The 21,069-nt window shown below is 39.4% G+C and overlaps 1 protein-coding gene across 1 annotated transcript in view; it reads left to right on the top strand.

Annotated features, from left to right (window-relative positions):
- The window catches only part of LOC128644659 (DNA-directed RNA polymerase II subunit RPB2-like), a 37,707-nt gene extending 17,418 nt beyond the window's left edge, over positions 1-20,289 (top strand). The window contains exons 3-5 of the mRNA XM_053697184.1: positions 3,058-3,277; positions 4,485-4,643; positions 20,090-20,289. Of these exons, the coding sequence (XP_053553159.1) occupies positions 3,058-3,277; positions 4,485-4,643; positions 20,090-20,215 (505 nt within the window). The 3' untranslated portion in view covers positions 20,216-20,289. The remainder of the gene's footprint in view (positions 1-3,057; positions 3,278-4,484; positions 4,644-20,089) is intronic.
- Positions 20,290-21,069: the final 780 nt, after the last annotated feature.

Genomic DNA, 21,069 nt, shown 5'->3' with positions numbered 1-21,069 from the left:
TGTGGAAGAATACAGTAGTTTGTTCCCTTTCTTTAGTAAGGGGTTTGTTGTTTGGAGACCGACTGCTGAGTGACTGTTTCTTGGAGGCTGTTGACTCAGTCGAGTCTAGTTCCTGCGGTCTCTAGAAAAGCTGTGGACTATCTGCGGGTCAGTGTCCTTGGGCCTTTTTCTTTTTTTCAAAGTTCTTGGCTTTGGCCGAAGCGGGGTTTTGTTCGGTAGGGGTTTTCAGGCCTGGTGCCCTCAGAATGGGCCGCCTCTTGTACCCTCCCTTTTTTGCATTCAGTGTCTATAGCTTGGGTATTGTTTTCCCCAAAAGTAATGAATGCAGCTGTGTACTCTTTCCATTTATGAAGAAAAACTTAAATTATGATTACCTGATAATTTTCTTTTCTTTAGATGGAAAGAGTCCACAGCTCCCCACCCGTATTTTTTGTGGGGTGTCTGTTATTTTTGTTCTTCTGGCACCTTTTCACCCTGATATTTCTTCTACTGTTCCTTGTTCCTCGGTAGAATGACTGGGGGATGAGGGAAGTGGGAGGAGTATTTAAGCCTTTGTCTTTGCCTCCTGGTGGCCAGTTTCTAAATTCCCAAAAGTAATGAATTGCAGCTGTGGACTCATTCCATCTGAAGAAAAAAAAAATATCAGCTAAGGATACTTTAAGTTTTATCTGAACCTTGTTCTTTCTTGTGGTTATCGGATACACGCTTGGGAACCCGCATTATGTAGACCTTTTGTAGGTGCTACTACGCCATTGGCTGTGTTCCTTCCGTTGGAACCGGAAGCTGTGAAATCACTGGAGACCAGCCCCTTCGTTACCCAGCTGCTCTGTTGGAGTGTTTGAGTCAGCCGAGCGGCTCTGAAGCCTCGGTTCGTATTTTATTGCATTGGATGTGCATCTTTGTTTGTGAGTACCTTTTCTGCCATTTCTACATGCCATTGCATTGTTTTTGAGTTATTGCACCAAGGGCGCCTCTTCTTTTTGACTTATAGGACTTGATGTCATCTTTCCACAAGGGCTGTCTCTCTTCCTTTTGGATTTTCAAAATTAAGCTTCTATGAATGGGATTTGCAAGACTGCTACTTGGTCTTCTCTGCATATCCTGTTCAAATTTTACAAATTTGATTCTTTTGCCTCAGCTGAGTTTTTTTTGGGAGAAAGGTTCTTCAAACAGTGGTGCCTTCTGTTTAGGTTACCTGTCTTGTCCCTCCCTAATCATCAGTGTCCCCTAGCTTGGGTATTGATTCAAAAACAGTAATTAATTCCGTGGACTCACCGTATCATAGGAAAGGAAACATTTATGCTTACCTGATACATATCTTTTTTCAGGATACGGTGAGTCCACGACCGGCCTTTCTTTTAAGACAGTTATTTTTTAACTTTAACCTCAGGCACCTCTACACCTTGTGTTGCTTCTTTTTTTCCCTCCATTTTCCTTCGGTTGAATTGATTGGGGTTGTGGGAAGGGAAGTGATACTTAACTGCTTTGCTGTGGTGCTCTTTGCCTCCTCCTGCTGGCTAGGAGTGATATTCCCAACAGTAATTGATGATTCCGCGGACTCACCGTATACGGAAAGAAAGAAACTTATCAGGTAAGCATAAATTTAGTTTTTTTTTTTAAACTTAAATTAAGAATTCACCAAAAACTAAGTAAAATTATTCTACATATGCTGTGTTCTCCATGGAAGTCTTCCAGCTGGGAGGCATAATATAATAGCTGGGTGTGGTGGCAGTATAATACAAAATATTATAATTTGAACTTTTTAAAGTAGAAATTGCTTAATTTAACATAAATTGATATTAATGAAAATGTATGTTTAAAAAAAAAAAAAAAAAAAAAAGAGAAAATTATTAGCTAACTTTAGCCTAATGGTTCATAAATCCCAATCACCCCCCCCCCCCCATACAGTTTTAAACAACTTTCAGATTTACTTCTTTTATCAAACACTCTTCATTCTCTTGGTGTGCTTTGTTGAAAGCATAACTAGGTAGGCTCAGGTGCAGCAATGCACTACTGGGAGCTAGGTGTTGATTGGTTGCTGCAATTATATGCCTTTTGACTCACCCAGTGTTCAGCAAGGTCCCTGTAGTGTATTGCTGCTCCTTCAACAAAAGGATACTAATAGATTGAAACAAAACTGATAATAGAAGTAAATTGTTAAAATTGCATGTTCTATCTGGATCACAAAAGAACATTTTGGGTTTTATGTCCCTTGTTAATATGGTTTTTAGGCTGATGGTCAGTAAAACTAGCTGGGTAAAGTGCCTATTTAGGGGCCTGATTACAAGTGGAGCACTAATTATGCTCCCGCTCGAGCATTAACTGCGCTAGTAGTAAGCTTTTTGCGCTCTTATAACAACTTAAAAGTAAACCATTTTCGCTCAAGCTCAAAAACCTGTAACATAGAATATTGCATATACATTCACATATTCCCCCATTGACGTCAATAAAGAAAAAAAAGTGGGAAAAAAATACCCCACTCTCTCGCAAACATGTATATATCTTTAAACCCTTACAACTTTTGCAGGGGATTTTTTTTTTTTTTTTTTAATTAATTTTTTTTTTTAGATAATGCTATTATGCTTTCAAAAAAACTTTTGTAATTTATTTTTGATGTGTTTTGTGACACTTTTTTTTTTCTTCCCCGTAAACAGTTAACCAGAACTGTGAATTTGCTGTAATCCATTCTATTGTAAATCGCTATTGTGCTGAAAGCCCGACGAGCACTAGCACCTGTGTTTAAATCCCTTATTGTTCATGCGCAAACAATTGCTCTCCACTCGTTATCTGACACTAAATAGGTCCTGATTGAACACAGATGAAAGATCAGCACTTTAAACCATGCCTTTTAGCTCTTTTGATGAGTTGTGCCACATCCCTTCTCTTCACATTGATAAACACAGTAAAGGCAGCTGCATAGACGAAACCCATAGAGAGCTGGGATGAACTACCTTGGCTTTTTTTTAAATTTATTTTTAAAACAAGAATATTAACCTCTGATAGTTGTTTCAATAATTGTATGAATACTTAATCTAATAAAGACTTTTTCCTACTAAGGTATTCAGCCCCTCTTTATGTGGACATTACCAAAACAGTGGTAAAAGAAGGAGAAGAACAAATTCAAACACAGCATCAAAAAACGTTTATAGGAAAAATTCCTATTATGTTGCGTTCAACATACTGTTTGTTAAATGGCCTAACTGATCGTGATCTTTGTGAATTAAATGAATGTCCCCTTGACCCAGGGGGTTACTTCATTATTAATGGATCCGAAAAGGTAATGTGTGCAAAAAATAAACTATTTTGTACGTTTTAAAACTAAAATCACTTTTTTTTTTTTTTAACTCCGTATTGTGAAGAAGTCTTATTTTGATTTATGCATATGAAAATCAACAATTCTCTTGATAGAGTATATATACTTAACTTTTATTTTACATTATTACTTTTAATAGTTTTATTTAGCTTGACTTCTACAACTCAATTGATGATACTTTTTTAATGAATTAAGTTTTTATTTCTTTGGTAACCAATCTATTATTGGTTTAACATACCTAATTAAAATATTATTGGGAATATTGTTTTTGAATTTAGTACCCATCTTTCTTATGTAACTCTGCTTATAGAGCATTATTTTTTTTTTTATTCTTTCACCTCATTCCTCACCTACATCTAGCATCCTTTTTTATTTTTCCTCAGCCCTCTTTTCAACAGCCGCCTGCTTTTTCTTTCATGTCTTCAGCTCATTCGTCTACTTTTTAACGGTTTACCATTGTCATATTCCTATCTCTTCTCTGTTTCCTCTTTCCTTAATCTAACTGCTTGTTGGGAGTTTGTCATGTTTGAGATGTCGGTGTTCATTACCCCATTTTGCTCTTACCTGCCTTTCACTTCTTTTGTATTTAAATCATCGGGCCCTATATGACTTACAAGAATATCTATGTCTCAGCAGTACAGAGAGGTCCCTCAAACTATTTTATAAAGGCAAATTTTAGCTTTATATCTGTTAATGCATGGTTAGTAAAGAAACATTTATTACAAAATGTTTAAAATAAGCCCTCAAATATTTGGTGTGATTTCTTTCCATGCTGGAGAGCTTTTGATCATCAGGCCACCAAGCTCAAGGACATTAACCCCTTTGTAGCAGCACTATAGTGTTCACATCTGAACGAAGTTCCCATTGTAAACATTATTAGTAAAAATGAAATTGCGATATAGACGATGAGTTTGCATGATTTCAAGGCTGGAAACAAATCGTGGGGGACTGTCTACGCTGCTAGGCACCCCCCCATACTTTCTAACGTCAAAGGGGGAAACTACAGGACACAGTAAATGGTAGTATGTTCCATGCTGTCCTAACGGTGTTAAAGTCCAGTGCTGTTAGGACTACATGGAACGCCCTAACAGTGTAAAGGGGTTAAGTTAGTTGATGATTTTTGAGTGAAAGAATAATTCAAAATTTTGGTACGTTTTTATGACTTTTTCAGGTACTTATTGCTCAGGAAAAGATGGCTACAAACACAGTGTATGTGTTTGCTAAAAAGGATTCAAAATATGCATACACAGCAGAATGCAGGTCATGTTTGGAGAATTCATCAAGACCAACAAGTTCCATATGGGTCAGCATGCTAGCAAGAGGTGGTCAGGTATGTACAAAACATTATTTTAAATATTATACAGCTAACTCCATGAGTAAAAGGAAATTATTATTTCTTTCATGTAATTAGCAAGAGTCCATGAGCTAGTGACGTATGGGATATACATTCCTACCAGGAGGGGCAAAGTTTCCCAAACCTCAAAATGCCTATAAATACACCCCTCACCACACCCACAAATCGGTTTTTACAAACTTTGCCTCCTATGGAGGTGGTGAAGTAAGTTTGTGCTAGATTCTACGTTGATATGCGCTCCGCAGCAGGTTGGAGCCCGGTTTTCCTCTCAGCGTGCAGTGAATGTCAGAGGGATGTGAGGAGAGTATTGCCTATTTGAATTCAATGATCTCCTTCTACGGGGTCTATTTCATAGGTTCTCTGTTATCGGTCGTAGAGATTCATCTCTTACCTCCCTTTTCAGATCGACGATATACTCTTATATATACCATTACCTCTACTGATTCTCGTTTCAGTACTGGTTTGGCTTTCTACTACATGTAGATGAGTGTCCTGGGGTAAGTAAGTCTTATTTTCTGGGACACTCTAAGCTATGGTTGGGCACTTTTCTATAAAGTTCTAAATATATGTATTCAAACATTTATTTGCCTTGACTCAAGATGTTCAACGTTCCTTATTTCAGACAGTCAGTTTCATATTTGGGATAATGCATATGAATAAATACATTTTTTTCTTACCTTAAAATTTGACTTTTTTTCCTGTGGGCTGTTAGGCTCGCGGGGGCTGAAAATGCTTCATTTTATTGCGTCATTCTTGGCGCGGACTTTTTTGTCGCAAATTTTTTTTTCTGTTTCCGGCCTCATACGTGTCGCCGGAAGTTGCGTCATTTTTGAGTTTTTTGCGCCAAAAGTGTCGGCGTTCCGGATGTTGCGTCATTTTTGGCGCCAAAAGCATTTAGGCGCCAAATAATGTGGGCGTCTTTTTTGGCGCTAAAAAATATGGGCGTCACTATTGTCTCCACATTATTTAAGTCTCATTATTTATTGCTTTTGGTTGCTAGAAGCTTGTTCACTGGCATTTTTTCCCATTCCTGAAACAGTCATTTAAGGAATTTGATCAATTTTGCTTTATATGTTGTTTTTTCTATTACATATTGCAAGATGTCCCACGTTGAAACTGAGTCAGAAGATACTTCTGGAAAAACGCTGCCTGGTGCTGGATCTACCAAAGTTAAGTGTATCTGTTGTAAACTTGTGGTATCTGTTCCTCCAGCTGTTGTTTGTAATGAATGTCATGACAGGGAATAGAATAATTTGGGTAATTCATTTACTACTCCTAAACGTTTTAAGCAATTATATCCTGTGCCATCTGACAGATTAGAATTTTGGGACAAAATCCCTAAGGTTGATGGGGCTGTCTCTACTCTTGCTAAACGTACTACTATTCCTACGGCAGATAGTATTTCCTTTAAGGATCCTTTAGATAGGAAGATTGAATCCTTTCTAAGAAAAGCTTACTTATGTTCAGGTAATCTTCTTAGACCTGCTATATCTTTAGCGGATGTTGCTGCAGCTTCAACTTTTTGGTTAGAAGCTTTAGCGCAACAAGTAACAGATCATAACTCTCTTAGCATTGTTAATCTTCTTCAACATGCTAATAACTTTATTTGTGATGCCATCTTTGATATCATTAGAGTTGATGTCAGGTATATGTCTCTAGCTATTTTAGCTAGAAGAGCTTTATGGCTTAAAACTTGGAATGCTGATATGTCTTCTAAGTCAACTTTGCTTTCCCTTTCTTTCCAGGGTAATAAATTATTTGGTTCTCAGTTGGATTCTATTATCTCAACTGTTACTGGAGGGAAAGGAACTTTTTTACCACAGGATAAAAAATCTAAAGGTAAAAACAGGGCTAATAATCGTTTTCGTTCCTTTCGTCACAATAAGGAACAAAAGCCTGAACCTTCACCCACAGGAGCGGTATCAGTTTGGAAACCATCTCCAGTCTGGAATAAATCCAAGCCTTTTAGAAAATCAAAGCCAGCTCCCAAGTCCACATGAAGGTGCGGCCCTCATTCCAGCCCAGCTGGTAGGGGGCAGATTACGATTTTTCAAACAAATTTGGATCAATTCAATTCACAATCTTTTTATTCAAAGCATTGTTTCAGAAGGGTACAGAATTGGCTTCAAGATAATGCCTCCTGCAAAGAGATTTTTTCTTTCCCGTGTCCCAGTAAATCCAGCGAAGACTCAAGCATTTCTGAAATGTGTTTCAGATCTAGAGTTGGCTGGAGTAATTATGCCAGTTCCAGTTCTGGAACAGGGGCTGGGGTTTTATTCAAATCTCTTCATTGTACCAAAGAAGGAGAATTCCTTCAGACCAGTTCTGGATCTAAAAATATTGAATAGTTATGTAAGGATACCAACATTCAAAATGGTAACTATAAGGACTATTCTGCCTTTTGTTCAGCAAGGGCATTATATGTCCCCAATAGATTTACAGGATGCATATCTGCATATTCCGATTCATCCAGATCACTATCAGTTTCTGAGATTCTCTTTCCTAGACAAGCATTACCAGTTTGTGGCTCTGCCGTTTGGCCTAGCAACAGCTCCAAGGATTTTTACAAAGGTTCTCGGTACCCTTCTGTCTGTAATCAGAGAACAGGGTATTGTGGTATTTTCTTATTTGGACGATATCTTGGTACTTGCTCAGTCTTCACATTTAGCAGAATCTCATACGAATCGACTTGTGTTGTTTCTTCAAGATCATGGTTGGAGGATCAATTTACCAAAAAGTTCATTGATTCCTCAGACAAGGGTAACCTTTTTAGGTTTCCAGATAGATTCAGTGTCCATGACTCTGTCTTTGACAGACGAGAGACGTCTAAAATTGATCTCAGCTTGTCGAAACCTTCAATCACAATCATTCCCTTCGGTAGCCTTATGCATGGAAATTCTAGGTCTTATGACTGCTGCATCGGACGCGATCCCCTTTGCTCGTTTTCACATGTGACCTCTTCAGCTCTGTATGCTGAACCAGTGGTGCAGGGATTACACAAAGATATCTCAATTAATATCTTTAAAACCGATTGTACGACACTCTCTGACGTGGTGGACAGATCACCATCGTTTAGTTCAGGGGGCTTCTTTTGTTCTTCCGACCTGGACTGTAATTTCAACAGATGCAAGTCTTACAGGTTGGGGAGCTGTGTGGGGGTCTCTGACAGCACAAGGGGTTTGGGAATCTCAGGAGGTGAGATTACCAATCAATATTTTGTTACTCCGTGCAATTTTCAGAGCTCTTCAGTCATGGCCTCTTCTAAAGAGAGAATCGTTCATTTGTTTTCAGACAGACAATGTCACAACTGTGGCATACATCAATCATCAAGGAGGGACTCACAGTCCTCTGGCTATGAAAGAAGTATCTCGAATACTGGTATGGGCGGAATCCAGCTCCTGTCTAGTTTCTGCGGTTCATATCCCAGGTATAGACAATTGGGAAGCGGATTATCTCAGTCGCCAAACGTTACATCCGGGCGAATGGTCTCTTCACCCAGAGGTATTTCTTCAGATTGTTCAAATGTGGGGACTTCCAGAAATAGATCTGATGGCTTCCCATCTAAACAAGAAACTTCCCAGGTATCTGTCCAGATCCAGGGATCCTCAAGCGGAAGCAGTGGATGCATTGTCACTTCCTTGGAAGTATCATCCTGCCTATATCTTTCCGCCTCTAGGTCTTCTTCCAAGAGTAATCTCCAAGATTCTGAAGGAATGCTCGTTTGTTCTGCTGGTGGCTCCAGCATGGCCTCACAGGTTTTGGTATGCGGATCTTGTCCGGATGGCCTCTTGCCAACCGTGGACTCTAACGTTAAGACCAGACCTTCTGTCGCAAGGTCCTTTTTTCCATCAGGATCTCAAATCCTTAAATTTAAAGGTATGGAGATTGAACGCTTGATTCTTAGTCAAAGAGGTTTTTCTGACTCTGTGATTAATACTATGTTACAGGCTCGTAAATCTGTATCTAGGAAGATATATTATAGAGTCTGGAAGACTTACATTTCTTGGTGTCTTTCTCATCACTTTTCCTGGCATTCTTTTAGAATTCCGAGAATTTTACAGTTTCTTAAGGATGGTTTGGATAAAGGTTTGTCTGCAAGTTCCTTGAAAGGACAAATATCTGCTCTTTCTGTTCTTTTTCATAGAAAGATTGCTAATCTTCCTGATATTCATTGTTTTGTACAAGCTTTGGTTCGTATAAAACCTGTCATTAAGTCAATTTCTCCTCCTTGGAGTTTGAATTTGGTTCTGGGGGCTCTTCAAGCTCCTCCATTTGAACCTATGCATTCATTAGACATTAAATTACTTTCTTGGAAAATTTTGTTTCTTTTGGCCATCTCTTCTGCTAGAAGAGTTTCTGAATTATCTGCTCTTTCTTGTGAGTCTCATTTTCTGATTTTTCATCAGGATAAGGCAGTGTTGCGAACTTCTTTTGAATTTTTACCTAAGGTTGTGAATTCTAACAACATTAGTAGAGAAATTGTGGTTCCTTCATTATGTCCTATTCCTAAGAATTCTAAGGAGAGATCATTGCATTCTTTGGATGTAGAGCCTTGAATTATTATGTTGAAGCTACTAAGAATTTCCGAAAGACTTCTAGTCTCTTTGTTATCTTTTCCGGTTCTAGGAAAGGTCAGAAGGGTTCTGCCATTTCTTTGGCATCTTGGTTGAAATCTTTAATTCATCATGCTTATGTCGAGTCGGGTAAAACTCCGCCTCAAAGGATTACAGCTCATTCTACTAGGTCAGTTTCTACTTCCTGGGCGTTTAGGAATGAAGCTTCGGTTGATCAGATTTGCAAAGCAGCAACTTGGTCTTCTTTGCATACTTTTACTAAATTCTACCATTTTGATGTGTTTTCTTCTTCTGAAGCAGTTTTTGGTAGAAAAGTACTTCAGGCAGCTGTTTCAGTTTGATTCTTCTGCTTATAATTTCAGTTTTTTTCATTATAAGATTTAAACTTTATTTTGGGTGTGGATTATTTTCAGCGGAATTGGCTGTCTTTATTTTATCCCTCCCTCTCTAGTGACTCTTGCGTGGAAGATCCACATCTTGGGTAGTCATTATCCCATACGTCACTAGCTCATGGACTCTTGCTAATTACATGAAAGAAAACATAATTTATGTAAGAACTTACCTGATAAATTCATTTCTTTCATATTAGCAAGAGTCCATGAGGCCCACCCTTTTTTGTGGTGGTTTTGATTTTTTTGTATAAAGCACAATTATTCCAATTCCTTATTTTTTTATGCTTTCACACTTTTTTTCTTATCACCCCACTTCTTGGCTATACGTTAAACTGATTTGTGGGTGTGGTGAGGGGTGTATTTATAGGCATTTTGAGGTTTGGGAAACTTTGCCCCTCCTGGTAGCAATGTATATCCCATACGTCACTAGCTCATGGACTCTTGCTAATATGAAAGAAATGAATTTATCAGGTAAGTTCTTACATAAATTATGTTTTTTTAAAGTCATGGGGAACATTTGTAATTATTTTTATATTCAGTATTTACTTTGAACATGCTTTTAGTATGCTTTTTAATGCTTGTTTGCATCAATGTTCCACATTGAATCTAAGGCAGCTTTCAAAAGAGTGAGAGTCCACGAGCCATCGCATGTGAGATTTAAAGTCTAGACAAACAGGAGGAGGCAAAACACCCCACACAAGAGAGTTTTAATCCCTCCGACTTTCCCATGATACCATAGTCTATTTTTGCCTCCAAGCAAGAAAGATGGTGAAACTCAAACTGCTGATCTACACTTTGATTGAAAAGGGTTCTCAGACAAATGTGAGGCGCATTATCCCACTTGGAAAGCTGGGATTAGGACAGAGGGGGTCCAAGAGTTTTAGTACAATGTAATTGAGAGTAATTTTCTCGCAGGAATTTGTGATTTGCTCCCAACAGGTGTCGCTGTGACTTGTCTTGCATCCTACTCCTGTTAGTGCATGGACGTATGCCTTCCTTAGATCCTGTGTTACTATGTACTACACAGAATTGGCTCTTCTACTGGAAGTAGGTCTCATGCAACTTGGTAATCACGGTAGAGTGAGTGCTGACATGTATTTGCACTCACATAGCCCATGGGCTATTAGCATGACCATGTACACATAATTCACATAGCCTGGGGACATTCACCAGATAACACTACATGCAGTCTAAGGCACATTTGGGCACCTCTACACATTTACAGTAAAATTGAGGTACTGTCTCTTTAAAAAAAATTCTGTGCAGGTTTTAGCACATACCAGAGCTCTGGTCTTCATTCTCAGCAGATTTCTGTAAATGGGGAACAGATTTTCAGGAGTTTTCAAACTTTTTGTTGTGAGAAGACCTCACATGTCTATGTTCTCCTTTCCCTCACAGACGGTGGCCATCTTTGATGAAGCACTGCAATTTCTCTTCAGCCTTAGAGTGGCAAGCACCCTTAAATAGACATGAAAACCAAATATTTATTTCAAGAGTCAGAACATACAATTTTAAACTTTTCAGTTTACTTCTATTTTAACTTGTCTTGTTCACTTGGTATCCATTTTCGAAAGAATACCTAGGTTGGCTTAGGAGCAGCAATTACAAACAGAGAGAGAAGCGCTCTGGGGTTGCCATGTTCCTTGTTCAGAGGAGAACTGCCTGGTATTTCAAGGGTTGGACTGACCTTACTAGGCGGGATCAGACTGGTATACTTCGGTAAAGTTTGCCACTGTGAAAAGCACAATTGGGCTAAAAGAGGCTGCTCCTAGGTGGTAACTCTCATTCAACAATCTACTAAGCTGCAGTTCGTTCTTAGTAGAGCGCCTCTATCTGTATGCATTAGGAGCAGCAATACACTACTGAGAGCAAGCTAGTGATATGCCTCATTGTTGGCTCACCCAATGTATTCAGCTAGCTGCCAGAAGTGCATTGCTGCTCCTTCAACAAAGGATATCAAGAGAATTAAGTAAATTTGATAATAGTAGTAAAATGGAAAGTTGATAAAAATTGTACACCTTTTCTGAATCGTGAAGAAAACATTTTGGTTTGATGTCCCTTTAGTAATAGATTTAGATACATTTATATTTAATGCTTTATTTTATATATTTTAACCCCTTGAGTGCTAATGATGGCTCTGAGCCATCGCAAATTGTCCGTCAGGTGCTGACGGCTCAGAGCCGTCGCTAGTACTCACCCACCTTGAGGGCAATCTGAGGGCTCCCACCTACTTCCACCCCGGCGATCTGGCCTGAATAGTGAGAGGCATCGCCGGGGCTTCACGATTTGCGTGTTGAAGTCACGCATGACGACGTCCCCGCACAACTTTTATTTAAATTTAACAATGGATAATATAGGGAAATTGTGGCATGCTGCTTAGAAACCTGTATCTCAGGCATCTAAGCAGCTACAGACCCCCAAGACCCATCGTTGGAAAGGTCTTGGGGATCTGGAAAAAAAAGAGTAAAAAAACAACAAAAAAACAAACAAAAACAAAACCTCAAATCCAGCTTAGCACCCAGGTGGGAAATGGCTTGGCAGCCAAAGGGTTAAAGTACATTTTCTTTTCTCTCTTAATGAGTACCTATTAACGATTCCCTCACATGGACTTCAGTCTTACATTATGCCTATATTTCTTTCCTAAGATATGGTGAGTCTACGGCTTCATCAATTATTGTTGGGAATATCACTCCTTGCCAGCTGTTCCATCATTAAAAATGGAAACGATCAGATCTATTCTGCCCCTAGTTCAAGAGGGTCAGTTCATGACGACAATAGACTTAAAAGATGCCTACCTTCATGTGCCAGTCCACAGGGATCGTTTCAGATTCCTGAAATTTGCGTTTCTGGACCAACATTTCCAATTTGTGGCCCTTCCCTTTGGTCTGGCGACAGCCCCGAGAGTCTTGACGAAGGTTCTGGGGGCATTGCTAGCAGTAGCCAAGTCCAGAGGCATTGCTGTGGCGCCCTATCTGGATGATATTCTAGTCCAGGCGGTGCTGTCCAGTCTTGCAGAGGACCACTCGAGGGCCCTTCTGCTTTTGCTCCAATCTCACGGTTGGAAGATGAACTCAGGAAAGAGCTCCCTGATTCCTAGCAACAGGGTGGAGTTCTTGGGGATGATAATAGATTCTATATCCATGAGAATATTTCTCACAGATCAGCAACACAGGAGGATTGGATCTGCCTGTCTTGCCCTTCAGTCCCACTCCAGTCCCGCTGTGGCTCAGAGAATGGAGGTGATCAGTCTCATGGTATGTCATTCCATTCGCCAGGTTCCATCTGATACCTCTTCAGTTGTGCATGTTGAGACAGTGGAACGGCGATCATACATATCTATCCCAACAGATTTCTCTTGACGATCGGACCTCTCTTGGTGGATCCGTCCGGAACAACTGTCCCAAGGGGAGCTGTTTGGGGTGCCAGGATGGCACAGTGAAGATGGTCTCGAGAGGAGTCTCTCCTCCCAATAAATATTCTGGAACGTCGCGCTATCTACAATGCTCTGAAGGTGTGGCCTCTTCTGGGGTCATTCAGCTTCATCAGAGATTCCATACAGACATTACCTCAGTGGCTTACATCAACCATCAGGGTGGGACGAGAAGCTCCCTAGCGATGAGGGAGGTGTCTCGGATATTGGACACACACATTCCGGGTGTGGACAACTGGGAGGCGGATTTTCTCAGCAGACAATCCTTCGATCAGGGGGAATGGTCTCTCCACCCCAAGGTGTTTGCGGAGATTTGTCACGAATGGGGGACTCTGGAGATAGATCTCATGTCGTCCCGACTCCATTGCAAGCTACCCATATACGGTTGTGTTCCAGAAATCCCCAGGCAGAGCTGATAGATGCTTTGGCGGTGCCTTGGGTGTTAAACCTAGTTTACATTTCTTTCATGTAATTTGCAAGAGTCTATGAGCTAGTGGCGTATGGGATATACATTCCTTCCAGGAGGGGCAAAGTTTCCCAGACCTCAAAATGCCTATAAATACACCCCTCACCCCACCCACAATTCAGTTTTACAAACTTTGCCTCCCATGGAGGTGGTGAAGTAAGTTTGTGCTAGATTTCTACGTTGATATGCGCTTCGCAGCAGGCTGAAGCCCGGTTTTCCTCTCAGAGTGCAGTGAATGTCAGAGGGATGTGAAGAGTATTGCCTATTTGAATACCATGGTCTTCCTCTAGGGGATCTATTTAATAGGTTCTCTGTTATCGGTCGTAGAGATTTCTTCTCCTACCTCCCTTTTCAGATCGACGATATACTCTTTTATATACCATTACCTCTACTGATTCTCGTTTCAGTACTGGTTTGGCTATCTGCTATATGTAGATGAGTGTCTTAGGGTAAGTAAGTCTTATTTCTATTCATGACACTCAAAGCTATGGTTGGGCACTTTTATATGTAGTTCTAAATATATGTGTTAAAACTTATATTTGCCATGATTCAGGATAATCAGTATTCCTTCTTTCAGACTGCCAGTTTCATTTTTTTGGGAAAATGCATATAAATTATATTTTTTCTTACCTTAAAAATTTTCAATTGACTTTTTTTCAAAATTGCGGGCTGTTAGGCTCGTGGGTGCAGAAAATGCTTCTATTTATTGCGTCGTTTTTGTTGCGAGACTTTTTTGGCGCAAAAATTTCGTCATTTCTGGCGTCATAGTTGGAGCCGGAAGTTTTCACGTGATTGCGTCATTTTTTACGTATGTGTTGCGGACTTTCTTTGGCGCCAAAAAATATGGGCGTCATTCTTGGCGCCTAAATATGTGGGCGTCATACTTGGCGCCAGTTTTTTTCACATTATTTCAGTCTCACTTTTTAGTTGCTTCTGGTTTTCTAGAGGCTTGTTTCATTTTGCATTTTTTCCCATTCCTGAAACTGCCATTTAAGGAATTTGATAATTTTGCTATATATGTTGTTTTTTCTATTACATATTGCAAGATGTCACTACCTGACCCTGGATCAGAATCTACTTCTGGAAAGACGCTGCCTGATGTCGGTTCTACCAAAGCTAAGTGCATTTGTTGTAAACTTTTGGTAACTGTTCCTCCGGCTGTAGTTTGTGTTAGTTGTCATGATAAACTATCAAACGCAAATAATATTTCCATTAGTAATAATCCATTACCTGTTGTTGTTCCTTCAACATTTAATGTTCAGGATGTTCCTGTTAATGTAAAAGAATTTGTTTCTAATTCTATTCGGAAGGCTCTGTCTGTTATTCCTCATTCTAGTAAACGTAAGAGGTCTTTTAAAACTTCTCATATTTCAGATTAATTTTTTAAATGACCGCCATCATTCTGACTTATCTATTTCTGATGAGGATCTATCTGGTTCAGAAGATTCTGCCTCAGATATTGACACTGATAAATCTTCATATTTGTTTAAGATGGAGTTTATTCGTTCTTTACTTAAAGAAGTGTTGATTGCATTAGATATGGAGGAGTCTAGTCCTCTTGATATTAAAACTAATAAGCGTTTAAATTCAGTTTTTAAACCTCATGTAGTTATTCCAGAAGTTTTTCCAGTTCCTGATGCTATTTCAGAAGTAATTTCTAGGAAATGGAATAGTCTGGGTACTTCATTTACTCCTTCTCAAAGGTTTAATAAATTGTACCCTTTGCCATCTGATAGATTAGAGTTTTGGGAGAAAATCCCTAAAGTTGATGGGGCTATCTCTACTCTTGCTAAACGTACTACTATTCCTACGGCAGATAGTACTTTGTTTAAGGGTCCTTTAGATAGGAACCTTGAATCCTTTTTAAGGAAGGCTTATTTATGTTCAGGTAATCTTCTTAGACCTGCTATTTTTTTGGCTGATGTTGCTGCAGCTTCCACTTTCTGGTTGGAGGCTTTAGCGCAACAAGTGTCAGACCATAATGCTTATAGCATTGTTAAACTTCTTCAACATGCTAATAACTTTATTTGTGATGCCATTTTCGATATCATTAGAATTGATGTCAGGTATATGTCTTTAGCTATTTTAGCCAGAAGAGCTTTATGGCTTAAGTCTTGGAATGCAGATATGACTTCTAAGTCAACGTTGCTTTCTCTTTCTTTCCAAGGTAATAAATTATTTGGTTCTCAGTTGGATTCAATAATTTCAACTGTTACTGGGGGGAAGGGAGCCTTTTTGCCTCAGGACAAAAAAATCTAAAGGTAAATATAGGGCTGCTAATCGTTTTCGTTCCTTTCGTCAGAATAAGGAACAAAAGCCTGACCCTTCCCCTAAAGGAACAGTTTCCGTTTGGAAACTTTCTCCAGTCTGGAATAAATCCAAGCCTTTTAGTAAGTCGAAACCAGCTCCCAAATCCACATGAAGGTGCGGCCCTCATTCCAGCACAGCTGGTAGGGGGCAGGTTACGATTTTTCAAAGATGTTTGGATCAATTCGATTCAAAGTCTTTGGATTCAGAACATTGTTTCACAAGGGTACAGAATAGGTTTCAAGGTAAGACCGCCTGTGAGAAGATTCTTTCTCTCACGCATTCCAGTAAACCCAGTAAAGGCTCAGGCGTTTCTGAAATGTTTCAGACCTGGAGTCAGCTGGGGTAATTGTGCCAGTTCCAATTCTGGAACGGGGCCTGGAGTTTTATTCAAATCTGTTCATTGTTCCAAAGAAAGAGAATTCTTTCAGACCAGTTCTGGATCTAAAAATATTGAATCGTTATGTAAGAATACCAACATTCAAAATGGTGACTATAAGGACTATTCTGCCTTTTGTTCAGCAAGGGCATTATATGTCCACAATAGATTTACAAGATGCATATCTTCATATTCCAATTCATCCGGACCACTATCAGTTCCTGAGATTCTCTTTTCTAGACAAGCATTACCAGTTTATTGCTCTTCCTTTTGGCCTAGCAACAGCTCCAAGGATCTTTTCGAAGGTTTTTGGTGCCCTTCTCTCTGTAATCAGGGAGCAGGGTATTGCGGTATTTCCTTATTTGGACGATATCTTGGTACTTGCTCAGTCTTTACATTCTGCAGAATCTCACACGAATCAGCTTGTGTTGTTTCCTCAAAGACATGGTTGGAGGATCAATTTACCAAAGAGTTCCTTGATTCCTCAGACAAGGGTAACCTTTTTGGGTTTTCAAATAGATTCAGTGTCCATGACTTTGTCTCTAACAGAAAAGAGACGTCTGAAATTGGTTTCAGCTTGTCGAAACCTTCAGTCTCAATCATTCCCTTCAGTAGCTTTGTGCATGGAAATTCTAGGTCTCATGACTGCTGCATCGGACGCGATCCCTTTTGCTCGTTTTCACATGAGACCTCTCCAGCTTTGTATGCTGAACCAATGGTGCAGGGATTATACAAAGATATCACAATTAATATCCTTAAATCCCAATGTTCGATCTTCTCTGACTTGGTGGTTGGATCACCATCATTTAGTTCAAGTGGCCTCTTTTGTTCATCCAACCTGGACTGTGATCTCAACATATGCGAGTCTTTCAGGTTGGGGAAGCTGTATGGGGATCTCTGACAGCGCAGGGGGTTTGGGAATCTCAGGAGGCGAGATTACCAATCAACATTTTGGAACTCCTTGCGATTTTCAGAGCTCTTCAGTTCTGGCCTCTTCTGAAGAGAGAATCGTTTATTTGTTTTCAGACAGACAATGTCACAACCGTGGCATATGTCAATCATCAAGGAGGGACTCACAGTCCTCAGGCTATGAAAGAAGTATCTCAGATACTTGTATGGGCGGAATCCAGATCCTGTCTAATTTCTGCGGTTCACATCCCAGGTATAGACAATTGGGAAGCGGATTATCTCAGTCGCCAGATCTTACATCCCGGTGAATGGTCTCTTCACCCAGAGGTATTTCTTCAGATTGTTCAAATCTGGGGACTTCCGGAAATAGATCTGATGGCCTCTCATCTAAACAAGAAACTTCCCAGGTATCTGTCCAGATCCAGGGATCCTCAGGCGGAAGCGGTGGACGCGTTGTCACTTCCTTGGAATTATCAACCTGCTTATATCTTTCCGCCTCTTGTTCTTCTTCCAAAAGTAATTTCCAAAATCCTAATGGAGCGTTCGTTTGTACTGCTGGTGGCTCCAGCATGTCCACACAGGTTTTGGTATGCAGATCTCGTTCGGATGGCCAGTTGCCAAATTTGGACACTTCAGTTAAGACCAGACCTTCTATCTCAAGGCCCATTTTTCCATCAGGATCTCAAATCAGTAAATTTGAAGGTATGAAGATTGAACGCTTAATACTTAGTCATAGAGGTTTCTCTGACTCAGTGATTAATACTATGTTACAGGCTCGTAAATCTGTGTCTAGAAAGATCTATTACCGAGTCTGGAAGACTTACATTTCTTGGTGTTCTTCACATAAATTCTCTTGGCATTCTTTTAGAATTCCTAGAATTTTACAGTTTCTTCAGGATGGTTTGGATAAAGGTTTGTCTGCAAGTTCCTTGAAGGGACAAATCTCTGCTCTTTCTGTGCTTTTTCACAGAAAGATTGCTATTCTTCCTGATATTCATTGTTTTGTTCAGGCTTTGGTTCGTATTAAGCCTGTCATTAAGTCAATTTCTCCTCCTTGGAGTCTTAATTTGGTTCTGAGGGCTTTACAGGCTCCTCCGTTTGAACCTATGCATTTTCTGGATATTAAATTACTTTCTTGGAAAGTATTATTCCTTTTGGCCATCTCTTCTGCTAGAAGAGTTTGAGCTATCTGCTCTTTCTTGTGAATCTCCTTTTCTGATTTTTCATCAGTATAAGGCGGTGTTGCGGACTTCATTTATTTTTTTACCTAAAGTTGTGAATTCTAACAACATTAGTAGAGAAATTGTTGTCCCTTCTTTGTGTCCTAATCCTAAAAATACTCTGGAGAGATCTTTACATTCTTTGGATGTAGTTAGAGCTTTAAAATATTATGTTGAAGCTACTAAAGATTTCAGGAAGACTTCTAGTCTATTTGTTGTCTTTTCTGGTTCTAGGAAAGGTCAGAAGGCTTCTGCCATTTCTTTGGCTTCTTGGTTAAAGTCTTTGATTCATCATGCTTATGTGGAGTCGGGTAAATCCCTGCCTCAAAGGATTACGGCTCATTCTACTAGTTCAGTTTCTACTTCCTGGGCTTTTAAGAATCAAGCTTCTGTTGATCAGATTTCCAAAGCAGCAACTTGGTCTTCTTTGCATACTTTTACTAAATTCTACCATTTTGATGTTTTCTCTTCTTCTGAAGCAGTTTTTGATAGAAAAGTACTTAAGGCAGCTGTTTTAGTTTGATTCTTCTGCTTATAATTTCAGTTTTTTTCATTATAAGATTAAACCTTTTTGATTTGGGTTGTGGATTATTTTTCAGCGGAATTGGCTGTCTTTATTTTATCCCTCCCTCTCTAGTGACTCTTGCGTGGAAGTTCCACATCTTGGGTATCTGCTATCCCATACGTCACTAGCTCATGGACTCTTGCCAATTACATGAAAGAAAACATAATTTATGTAAGAACTTACCTGATAAATTCATTTCTTTCATATTGGCAAGAGTCCATGAGGCCCACCCTTTTTTGTGGTGGTTATGATTTTTTTTGTATAAAGCACAATTATTCCAATTCCTTGTTGATGCTTTCGCTCCTTTCTTATCACCCCACTTCTTGGCTATTCGTTTAACTGAATTGTGGGTTTGGTGAGGGGTGTATTTATAGGCATTTTGAGGTTTGGGAAACTTTGCCCCTCCTGGTAGGAATGTATATCCCATACGTCACTAGCTCATGGACTCTAGCCAATATGAAAGAAATTAATTTATCGGGTAAGTTACATAAATTATGTTTTTTGTATTTCTGCCCTGATGTTGATGATCTTAGCAAACGTTATCTAAGATCCATTCTGGTTCCCACAGAGCAGCTGAAGGTAGTTTAAGAGAAATCTTCAATGTGGTGAACGATGTCATGCTACAAGCAGCATTGAGGTATGTTCAGTCTTTTGTTTGACAATATCCCTAACTGGGGAGGGGGTAAGCAGTATGCACTTTAGAAAGTGGTGTACCTGGATTCCCTGTTAAATTTTATTATATTACTAAGTGTAGATATCACTTTAAAAATATTTTGTGGGCTGACGTTGGGAGATGCGGCTGGTTTTTATTTCTGTTGACACCTTACAATATGAAAAAGACAACAATAGTAATAAAATGCGCTATACCCAGAAAAATGTTGAACTAAATGTATATTTGCAATTATGTCCTGTAATTATAAAGATATATATATATATATAAATAAATAAAACTAAAAATAAATCTGAAAATAAAATAATACTTTTGTAGAATCAAAGTAGATGATGACCTTCTTGTTGGCACACTAGTTGCAATATTGCAAGTTGATCAGGTGATAAAAGAGGACAGTACCTTTAGTGGAAGTAAGTGAATCCAATAAAACTTCCTGTGTTCAGGGGTGTTTGTCAGTATTTTCCAAAAATATTTCCAAGTAATTAGTTTCTGCAATCCCTTCAATTCCAGGGAAGTCACTGTGCCCAAACCTTGCTGCCTTTAATCCAGCCTGGTATTTCCAAACCAGGGCTTCGTATGCAGGAACAAGTATATGTGGAGAGAGAAGAAATGGCGCAAAAGGCAGGACTCAAGTGAAAGCGTTTAATGACACAGTATAATACACAAATATATATGCACTTACAAGATTAAAATAAATGTGCTGCAATTAGGAGGATCGTGGGTGGTACAGTTCTTGTTGCTTGTTGTGATTGCCGAGTGCTGCTGCACTGGAAGTGACTGATAGGTGAATCCGGATACCGTGTCAGCAAGACCTGTGGCTATTGTGAGTGCAGGATACCAGGACCCTTTAACGTTTTTCCAGCCTGAATTGTCAGTCCAATACCCTGACGTGTTTCCCCCGGTCAGCAGCCGGGCTTCTTCAAGAGGGATTTAATAACAGATGTGTTGAAAAAAGCGCTCTTCCTTTTTGAACCCAATTCGTCCAATCAGAGCTCAGGGGTGTGTGCAGGAGCTCCTATCGTATTGCTCAAAGCGTTAAGCCAAGTGTGTCCAATCGGAGCTCAGAGGTGTGAGCAGGAGCTCCTGTAATATTGCTCCTAGGATAGGTTCAGGCAAATGCTAATAACCGTATGTGTCTGGATAGCAATAGTGAGAGGCAAATTCATCGTAATTACATTACAGATAAAGTTATGCAAATGATGTTACAACAAAAGTAAAAATATGGCATAAAATACATTTCTATACTGTGACAATTAATAACAGTTAATAATATTTGCAATTTATAAAAACCTTTCAATATTTTACATTAAAAGTTGCCGGTATTTGTGAGAACAACGGTTCATTTGCAGTGTGCGAGTTTTACATGTTAAATATTACCAGGGCATAATTAGACCTGTCATATATACTTTGAGTATTCTAAATAACTGAGCGTGTTGCCCCTGCATGTCTTCTTAAATGATCAATTGTTTGTAAGAGACATGCTGATAATC

This window comes from Bombina bombina, unplaced genomic scaffold (assembly GCF_027579735.1).
Source record: "Bombina bombina isolate aBomBom1 unplaced genomic scaffold, aBomBom1.pri scaffold_2070, whole genome shotgun sequence".
NCBI classification, from domain to species: Eukaryota; Metazoa; Chordata; class Amphibia; order Anura; family Bombinatoridae; genus Bombina; species Bombina bombina.
Note: the sequence above shows the minus strand (reverse complement) of the source record. Positions and strands in the feature narration are given on the sequence as shown.